Source organism: Indicator indicator, chromosome 1, assembly GCF_027791375.1.
Source record: "Indicator indicator isolate 239-I01 chromosome 1, UM_Iind_1.1, whole genome shotgun sequence".
Lineage (NCBI taxonomy): Eukaryota > Metazoa > Chordata > Aves > Piciformes > Indicatoridae > Indicator > Indicator indicator.
Window position 1 is genome coordinate 124,415,545 of NC_072010.1, and position 10,245 is coordinate 124,425,789.

Sequence of the window (10,245 nt, forward strand, 5' to 3'; positions counted from 1 at the left end):
GTGGTGTTGGAGTCCCTGAAGAGCCCTGCAGTCCCACTATTGTTTCCGGAAACAACAAATCTCAACAAATCTGGACAAGAGACTCTGATCCCTCAGGCAGTGGTGTCTCTCACAGCTGGCTAGCCAATTATGACTCTCACCACTGTCCTGTCTTGTCTGTCGGTTACTGCAGGTGAGGAAGAAGGAGGTTATTTAAAGCCCTGAGAATTCTTGAAAGCAGTTTGCAGGATCAGGATGTTTGTGGGGATGCTGCAGGTCACTCCAGTTGTTACCACAGTGATTCCAGTGAAGCTTTGATAGCACAGGCTACAAGTGGACCTGAGCCATGTCAGAGTTTCAGCAGAGCAGACCAAGCCTGTGGCAGTTACCTTTCTGTTTATGTAAGCATCACTGGTTTTGCTTTCATTGGACTTTGTCAAATTTTTTCACTTTCCGTGGTGGAATTTGCTGGATTGATTTCTGGATTGATTTCTGCCTGCATGGTGCCAGTAAGAGAGATTATCCCTTACATCTAAACTAAATGTGGTAGCAGACATTTACTTTCAACTATGTTTTGATCAACATTTGGCAGCAGTTTTTCATAAGCTGTTACTTGATGTGCTGATGAGCAAATTACAGGTTTTTGCTTAGGATGAATAGGATGGCTATACATTAATGATTCAGGGCTGAAATTGCCTTTTGCTGCATCTGTTTCCCTTTGCATAACTGCAGCTAGCAAAATGTCACCAGATCAGAACCAAGTACTTCTTTCTGGCAAAGTGTGCTACACACAGCACAGCTCACTATTGAACTGTTGAGAATCGTTTAGATGCTGAATAGTTCTGTGTAATGGAATCACAAACTAGTACTGAAATGCAAAAAGGTGGTAATAGTTCTCCAGAAGAAATAAACATCTCTGGGTAATTCTCAAGTATTTTTTTCCTATTCCATAAATGCTAATGAATATTAAGTAAACATCACTCCAAGCTCCTGTGTACTGTGGCAGTGTGAGCAGTGCATGACTACCATAACATTTGACCATTTTAAAGAGGATGGTGAGTTTAGTTTGCCCCACAGGGAAGGTTTATTCCTGTTGTCAGAGAAGTCAGCTGTGTCAGGAGAGACACCCACCATGTGGGCGAGCAATGGGTAAGGATTGCATGAAAGGTGTATCCCAGATACCCTGGCCAGGTAATTTCTTCATTTGAGTGTTCCTTCTTCAAGGACCATGGTGAGGACTCAGCAACCAGACTAACACAAAGTGTTCCTGGGAAGCAGCATTGAGGATGGTGTTGCACCTCCTATGTTTTTCCAGACATATTCCATTGCAAGTGCTCTGAGGGAGTGAATCAAACCCCTCAGGCTATATCAACACCCAGGTTTAGTGAGTAGTACTTCCTCTGTTAGATACTTTCAGTGCAGCTTGGGGACTTCTTGAGGTAAAGGTCACATGCACTTCTTTGCACCAAAATTAATCTTTTTTCAGTGATTATTTTTTAACTCCTTTTTTAACTCATTTATGTGTTTGGCCTCAACATCAGCCCATGGTGATGAGTTCAGTAATGCAGTTATGTGCTGTGTGGTGTATAATTTCCTTCTGCTTGTTTTAGGACCTTCTGTCTGCTTGTTCTTCCTTGCCCTTGCAAGGAATCTTGAACACTCACTCCTTGGTTTGGACCTTCCTCTCATAGGGTGCTTAGATCTCTGTCATATTGCTTCATCAATCATGTTTTTCCAAAAAGGGAGACTCCAGATGGGATTCATTTGTTTAAACTTTGATGCCCTTTGTCATTTGAGATGTCAGAGGGTATTTGAGGGTATTTGAGACAGGCTTAGAGTGTTTTCATGTCTGATAGAGGACTTGCAGGAGACCCATGCTCTTCTGAACAGCTGGAGACCAGGCAGGGTATGCCAAGTGCCTAAAATGGCAACTTTGGCAATTTAGTCTCCCTCCCTTCAAGCCTGCTTAGTCTCTAATTGCGTTGAAGTGATTTCTTACTGCTGATCAGCATTGCTACCTTTCCATTTACAGTACTGGTAAAACAGGGGTGAGAAGTTACAGGTTTCATCTCTGCATTCATGTATCCCTTCTGTGCAGGAGGACCAAGTGTTGTGGTTATACCATCACAGGGCTTTACAGTGGTTATGGGTGAGGAGAAATGCACAAATGAACCCCTGTGTATCAGTTACTTGATAGTTATGGTACTTTTGTTTTTGCTGGACTGCTGGAAAGCAAAAGTGATTGAGTAAACTGCAGCCGCTTACTTTGGGCACCATTTTAGCAATCCATGCAGGTATCCTACTGGGACCTCTTGGGTTTAATGATTTAGTTAATTACCACTGATGTTTCACTCCCTGATAGAACATTGAATTGTCAAACGCTTGCAGTGGCACCAATGGGAATGTTTTCTATGATGTCAGTGGATTCGATGGCTGGTTGTGGTGAATATTTGAAATGATAAAGCCTCATCACTGCAGGGGGGTTCTTGAAGCACAAACGTGCTGACTTCTTGTCAACATTGTTTACCACACACTCAATCCAGTGCTGCTGTTAAGTGTTCTGAAAAACTGGCAACCTTTGCTCACAGCAACATAATTAGAGTCATCTGGGAGACTTGGTACAAAGGTCTCTCTGGTGTACTCCACTGGCACCGTCAGCAAGCGCTGTGCATGGAGAGCAGTGGATCTCAATATAGGAAGGACATGGACCTGATGGAGAGGGTGCAGAGGAGGGCCACGAAAATGATCAAGGGGTTGGAACACCTCTGCTAGGAAGACAAGCTGAGGGAGCTGGGGGTGTTGTTCAGTCTGGAGAAGAGAAAGCTCTGGGGAGACCTAATAGCAGCCTTCCATTACGTGAAGGGGGCCTGCAAGAAGGATGGAGAGAGACAGTTTCCAAAGGCCCGTAGTGATGGGACAAGGGCCAATGGCTTCCAACTAGAGAAGAGTAGATTTACATTGGATATTAGGAACAGATTCTTTACTATGAGTGTAGTGGAGCACTGGAACAGGTTGCGTGGGGGGAGGTGTTTGAGGCCCCATCCCTGGAGATATTCAAAGTGAGGCTCAACAAGGCTCTGAGCAACCTGATGTAGTTGCGGATGCCCCTGCTGTCTGCAGAGGGGGTTGGACTAGACGACTTTTGGAGGTCCAAGCCAGACCATTCTATGATTCTATGATCTGTGCTCAGGCTTTTCTGTGCAGTGTTCCTCCCAACCTGCTGCCGTCTCTTCTTGGTTTAATTTCCTTTCCTTTGATTTCCTTTTCCAGGCCACGATGTAGGGAGCCTTTTCCACATGGCAGGCGACTTGGGAAGAGCGATGGAAACCTTAGTGACGGTGATGACTGACGACAAGGCATTAGAATAGCAAGAGAAGTGTTTCACAACTTCAGGCCTCCCCGCATGGTTTTTATAATATTCATACTACAAAGAGGATTAGACTGTAAGAGTTTACAAGAAAAAAAAAAAAACAAATCTATATTTTTGTGAAAGGTAGTGGTACTATACTGTAGATTTCAGTAGTTTCCTAAGTCTGTTACTGTTTTGTTAACAATGGCAGGTTTTACACGTCTATGCAATTGTACAAAACAAACAAACAAAGAAAAAAAAAACAAATTATAAAGAAAACTAAATGTAAAAAAAAAAACCTGATAGCTCAATAACTTGCCATTTCTTTATATGGAACGCATTTCGGGTTGTTTAAAATGAGAAAAAAAATACAATTTATAACAGTTATAATGAAAGATTGTAAACTAAAGTGTGCTTTATAAAAATAATTGTTTATAGAAACCCCCCTAAAAAAAAAATAAAAAAAAAAATTCCTGAGGCAGTGCATTTGTTTAGTATCATTTCAGTTCTGTAACTGCATCAGAGAGATTCATGTCCTGTGTTCTTTTCCTTGCCTAGCAAAAAGACAAAAAAAAAGTATTTTCTGCAGTGACATCAAAACTACCAACTTACATTTCTTATTGGTTTTGTCTGACTAGGGCTGGCTTTAAAAAAAAAAAAAATTAAAAAATTAAAAAAGAGAATAAATAACCTCCTGAACTTGCAAGGAAGGCAGTGCTTTCACCTCTTTCCAATAAAATTTAAGAATTACACAAATCACGCAGCTAGTTTGCAATAATTATGTGACAGAGCACATTACATGACAGAGCCTGCAAAAAAAAATCTAAGGAAAAAAAAATCCCAGAAGAAAGAAGGAAAGGAAAGAATTTAATGACCATCCTGTGTGACAGAATTTCCCTCTGCTAACTGAATTCCTGAATGCTATTAGTAAAGGAACATAGAAATTACATTACTGAATTAAACCTGTGGACCTCAGTGTCCAATACACTGCTGGCCAAGGCCTGCAGCCAGTGCTTCAGCAGGAGTTGAGTACAGCTCTCCCCCACCCACTGCCACTGCTCAAATCATTCTTGCTGCAGAGGAGAGGAGAAAAGGAAGCTCCCTCCTGACCCCCTGCGGGATCAGGTTCTGACCCGAAGCACAAATAGGTTGCTCACAGAGCAGCTTTGCTTGTCCAGCTTCCAGTGCTGTTAACAAGCATGAAGCTGCTCGATCCTCTGAAAACTAAACCCAGAGCTTTCTGTGTCTCAGCCTGCTGCAGCAGCCAGTCCCAAGGTGCTCTAACACTGCAAGCAATCTTTGGGAAAGGCTGCAAAAGAGTTACTGCTGTTTTTGCGTGCGTAGGGTGATCAGGTGAAGGTAGCCACACTGCTCCACGAGATACTTATCACCAAAACAAAGGCCCTGGTCCTTTTTCCTTCCCTATTTCTCTCCATAAGCAATCCCACACAGTTAACAGTAATGTGAAGAAAGAGAGCAAAAGAGATTAGCCAGCTTGACTGCAGCTCTTGAGAGGTAGGTTTGGGTATGAGGTGCTGTCAGCAAAAGCTTTACCGCTTGATTTTTCTTAACCAGCTTTTAATTTTACCTTAGAATACGGTAGAAACACACCTCCTGACTTTATATTGCAAGAGTAAAAAACAAAAACAAAATCTGTTACCTCTTCTTGTATGAAGTGTAATTAAATTGGGGAGAGATTTTATTTTGAATGCTAGTTAACATTGAACATGGCTAGTCATGCTATTTCTACCTCACTTTGGTTTTGTGGTGTTCCTGACAAACTACGTCCAGATAATGTTACATCATCACCACCTGTCCATCGTGTGACCAGGTCCTCATCCTTTCCAGTAGTATCAATGATGCTAATCATTGACAGCAAATAAATAAATAAAATAAATACAATCCTCCCAAACTTCTGCTTTCCTAATAAAGAGCCTTTTTTTTTTTTAACACTTTATTACAATAGAAACCTCTATATTTTGTTGTTGTTGTTTCTTTAATCAGAATGTTTCAATTGAGAGCTGAGAAAAAGATGAGTTTCCTCTTTTTTTTGGGGGGTGTCCCTTTATACTTTAAACCTTCTCTTCTAAAAATAAAAGAAAAAATGGAGGAAAAATGGATTGCACAGTTGTTTTGATCAGGGTTTTGGTTTGTTTTCTTTTTCTAGATCTTAGTTTTGGAGTGAGTCTGTCAAAAAAAAATATTTAAAAAGTTGAAAGCTTTATTGCCGCTTTTTTGTTGTTTTGGGTTTTTTTTTGTTGTTGTTAAAGCATAATTTGGGGAATGATTTCATATTCCTTCTAATGACAAAAGTATTAAACTATAAAACATAATCAGTGTAGTTGACTACATCAATATCATATGGCATGTTAGTTCATTGTTACTCAGTACTTGGTTTATTACTTGGATACCATAATATATTGTGTTTTAACACCCAGCACTGTAACATTTACTAATTATTTTTATAAACTTATGTTCTACTGCATTTGTTTGGTTTGGGTTTGTTGTTTTTTTTTTTTTCCCACAACATACCAAATTTCACCAAATATATGCCTTACTATTGTATTATATACTGCTTTACTGTGTATATCAATAAAGCACGCAATTATGTTATAAAAGGTGCGGTGGGTTTTTGTCTCGGGTTCAGCTGTCACCCAGTGCGTCTCCTCTCTGGCAATCCTCACCTTAGGTGGGCACCCAGCCCCCCACACTGCTGATTTTAGGAAGGACAGGGACCTGATGGAGCAGGTCAATGGATTTGATCATTGCTTTTGCTGAACATTCGTAGTGACAAAGCCTCATCACTGCAGGGGGGTTCTTGAAGCACAAACGTGCTGACTTCTTGTCAACATTGTTTACCACACACTCAATCCAGTGCTGCTGTTAAGTGTTCTGAAAAACTGGCAACCTTTGCTCACAGCAACATAATTAGAGTCATCTGGGAGACTTGGTACAAAGTTCACTCTGGTGTACTCCACTGGCACCGTCAGCAAGCGGTGTGCATGGAGAGCAGTGGATCTCAATATAGGAAGGACATGGACCTGATGGAGAGGGTGCAGAGGAGGGCCACGAAAATGATCAGGGGGTTGGAACACCTCTGCTAGGAAGACAAGCTGAGGGAGCTGGGGGTGTTCAGTCTAGAGAAGAGAAGGCTCTGGGGAGACCTAATAGTACATGAATGGGCCTACAAGAAGGATGGAGAGAGACTGTTTCCAAAGGCCTGCAGTGGCAGCATGAGGGGCAATGGCTTCCAACTAGAGAAGAGTAGATTTACATTGGATATTAGGAACAGGTTCTTTACTATGAGGATGGTGGAACACTGGAACAGGCTGCCAGGGAGGCAAGGGGTAATGAATGTAAACTACAGCACAGGAAGTTCCAGCTCAACATGAAGAAGAACTTTATTGTAAGGGTCATGGAACGCTGGAACAGGATCCCTAGAGAGGTTGTGGAGTCTCCTTTTCTGGAGACTTTGAAGACCTGTCTGAAAGCGTTCTTGTGTGGCCTGAGCTAGATTCTATGGTCCTGCTCGGGCAGGGGTTTGGAGTCGAAGCTCTCCAGAGGTCCTTTCCAACCCCTAACATCCTGTGAGCCCCTGTTGAAGGTGTGAACCTCCCATATTTACACTCCCCAAAATTTTCAGAGATTGCCACCCCCATGCTTTCTGCCATGTCACAGTAGGGAGCCTCAGGTCTGGTCAGTCTTCACTGATCAGTTCAGCACTTGATGGTCTCCTTGTCACCAAGTGTAACACTATGAAAACCCTCCCTTCCCTATGGCTTTGGGAAGTGTCTGTTCCTATCAGAGAGGCAAATTACACTTGTCCTGTCTCATATCTAACAACCATGCATAGGTTTTGATATCCAGACTCCATTCAGTTGTGTCATGATGTTTGAGCTACCTTTAGGCAGTAGAAATAATATAATGAAAGAAAAGGCAAAGCCAGCAGATGTTTGTCTGGTTTTGGTAATGCAGTGAGGGAAGAGGTGGAAATTCTCTCATTTCATTCACTTGAGGAAATAAATATGCATCCCACATCTACACTCCCAGACTTGAGCTACTCTGGATTCCCTCCTCCACAAATGAATCAGCATGTGCTTTGCTGTACTGACTGAAGTCTCCTCAGAAGGTTACACAACCCACAAAGCACAGCAGCCACCAGTGACAAGAAGACTCCTATTTAATTCAATTAAGCAAGAGGGAGGATAGCTTTCTCCCTATCAATAACACAGGAGTAGCTGCACGTGAGGAGACACTGTTGGGTTTGATGTCTGGCCGTGAGCCAGCTTGTGGATTGTCTTTGCTCAATACCTAATGAACTGGAACGTGACAAAAAGGGCACGCGAGCAGAGGAGCACTTGCATGCTGCCTCATCCCTTCAGTCTGGGGTAGGAAAAGGCAAAAGCCACACACATGTGCCTCAACTTTCTCCCATGAAGCTAGGGTAGTGACAGGCCAGTGCAAACCCTGCTCCTGCAAATAACATGCTGTAGGCTGTCCATTGCCTCTCAGGAGCTTTGTGCCAGGCAGTGCTAACAGGATGGCACAACCTATGTGACCAGCTGCTACCCTGAGTGCTGCAGCTCTTCCAGCTGACAGCTGGCTTCACTGGGACCTCCACTCCTGCAACCCCTTATTTATGACTCCTGACATCCCATCAGTAGAATCTGGTACTTCTGACTGGCTTTTAATAACATTTTCCTTGCACGTTTAGGCTAATATCCATGTTATAAGGACCAGGCTACCCCCTGTTCAGTGTGTTTCCTTTCTTCTCTGGGCAAGGAGGAAAGTTAGTTCTCTTTTAATTTTGGCAGCTCTGGTTAATATGCTGCCATTTACCCATAGACTTCACAGTCTCTCCTACCTTTCTGATAGACAGACAGACAAACAAACAAAAGGAAAAACGGGGGCCCTACAAGCCAATTCAGCTGTATTAGGAGGTGGGAGGTTCCCACAAGCTTCTGCACTGAAGCTACACATCTCCCATGCCTCCTGCTGTTCTGTCACAGAGACAGATGTTTGCAGCTGGTTGTCCACCTCACAGCTGCTGCCTGCCACCTCTTGGCACAGAAGATGCCACTCAGCCCAACCCAGGGCTCACCAGGACAATTTAGGAGCCCAACACCCTCCCTACCATGTCCTGCAGGGCTGTGCAAGAGCCCCGGCACTGTGTGGGCAGCAATGCCTGCCCTGCTGCAGTGACAGGGCAGGAGAAATAGGGAGAAGGACAGCTAACAAGGGGAAAAGAGGGAAAGCAATGATGTGTAAGATGTAGAAAATCTCTGCAGCTGCCACTATGAGCAATTCACTTCATGGTTGTGCCTGCTACAAAGCCTCGTTTGGCTGGACACATGTAGCAGATGCAGCACTAGAGAGTGCTGCAGGAAGTACAAGCATTTCCAAGCCTACCTGCATGAAACCAGCTTGCACCTCTTCCCCTGTGGCAGCTTCAAAGCTAACTGTGCTGTTGCCTACACTGTCACTTCATGATGGGTTGAAATCCCTCCCAACACAAAATTGCCAGACCAGCTGAGCTGAAAACAAATGAAGCTGCATTTACAAGCACAACTACAATCTAGAAATAGGAAATGCAATGAATATATACAAAATATACAATATTTACAATTTATAAACAACACAAGAACCCCCCTGGGACAAAACCAGGGGGCTGCTAATAGCTTGCCCCTCCCTGCTCCTTTCCCCCACTCTATAGAAGGTAAAAGACAAGAGCAGAGAGTAGCTGTTAGTGCTTAACCACAACAAAGGAACACAGCCAAGGTCAGCAAGCCAGCAGAAGCACCAGCTAGTATGTGTCAGAGCAAAGAAAGTCAAAAAGAGGGCAAGTTAGTTTACATAACTAACTTTACGTTATTTATCACACCAATAGGATTATTTAAACCTTTTCTTTATTTTCCCTTTTACATCCAATGGTAATTTAATTACATTCTAGGACACCCAGGGCCCCAGGTACCTTTCACTATGACCCATTTCAGCTGCCCATGGGCACATGGGTGCAGTCAGGCTGAAATCCAAAAAAATCTCCTTCTTGACTCAGTCTTCACTCAAATATTTCACTGGGAATTTGTTTCAGCTCATTAGCTGAAATCTATCTATATATGTGTGTAATTTACCTATCTATCATCTATATCTATCACCTATCAATCAATCTATCACCTATCTAGCAATCTATCTCCTATCTAGCAATCTATCTCCTATCTAGCAATCTATCTCCTATCTAGCAATCTATCTCCTATCTAGCAATCTATCTCCTATCTAGCAATCTATCTCCTATCTAGCAATCTATCACCTATCAATCTATCACCTATCAATCTATCACCTATCAATCTATCACCTATCAATCTATCAATATGTCATCTACCTATCTATCATCCACCAGTCATCTGTCTGTCTACCTACCATCTATCAATCTATCAGTCTATCATCTGTCTATTGTCTATCATCAATCTATCTATCAAAAAGGTAGATGAAAGATTGTGAAGCCAATGGGCAAATGGCAGCACGTCAACCACAGCAGCCAGTAAGCTGAAACAAGTCTATCGACTCGTCAGCAAGTGCCATGTATCCATGCAAGGTGCTGAGACCAGCTAAGATGTAATGCTTGCCTACATGAAGCCTCACAAGCTGTTAATGCACAGCTAAAGGTGATTACAGCACATATTTGGTAGCTCATAGTGCTGAAAACTTGGTTAAAAAGCTCTTGTGGTTAAGGGAGTGATTGGAGTTGTAGCTGCAGAAGTGAGCAGCAGAGCTCCTCAGACACAGAGTTGCTGTTTCAGCCTCTTGCCTAAACACTTACTGCTTGCCAACCCAAGGCTTGTATTAGGCAACCTGGCAATTGTTTACCAGGTGTAAAGACTTCTTTTGTGTGTTGTTACCTGGGCATTACAAGGGATATA

At 42.8% G+C, this 10,245-nt stretch overlaps 1 protein-coding gene across 5 annotated transcripts in view; it reads left to right on the forward strand.

Annotated features, from left to right (window-relative positions):
- Window positions 1-3,387, forward strand: part of DMD (dystrophin) — an 851,798-nt gene extending 848,411 nt beyond the window's left edge. For all 5 annotated transcript variants that reach the window (XM_054391265.1, XM_054391273.1, XM_054391280.1 and 2 more), the window contains one exon: window positions 3,250-3,387. In XM_054391265.1, the coding sequence (XP_054247240.1) occupies window positions 3,250-3,347 (98 nt within the window). In that variant the 3' untranslated portion in view covers window positions 3,348-3,387. The remainder of the gene's footprint in view (window positions 1-3,249) is intronic.
- The last annotated feature ends 6,858 nt before the right edge of the window (window positions 3,388-10,245 follow it).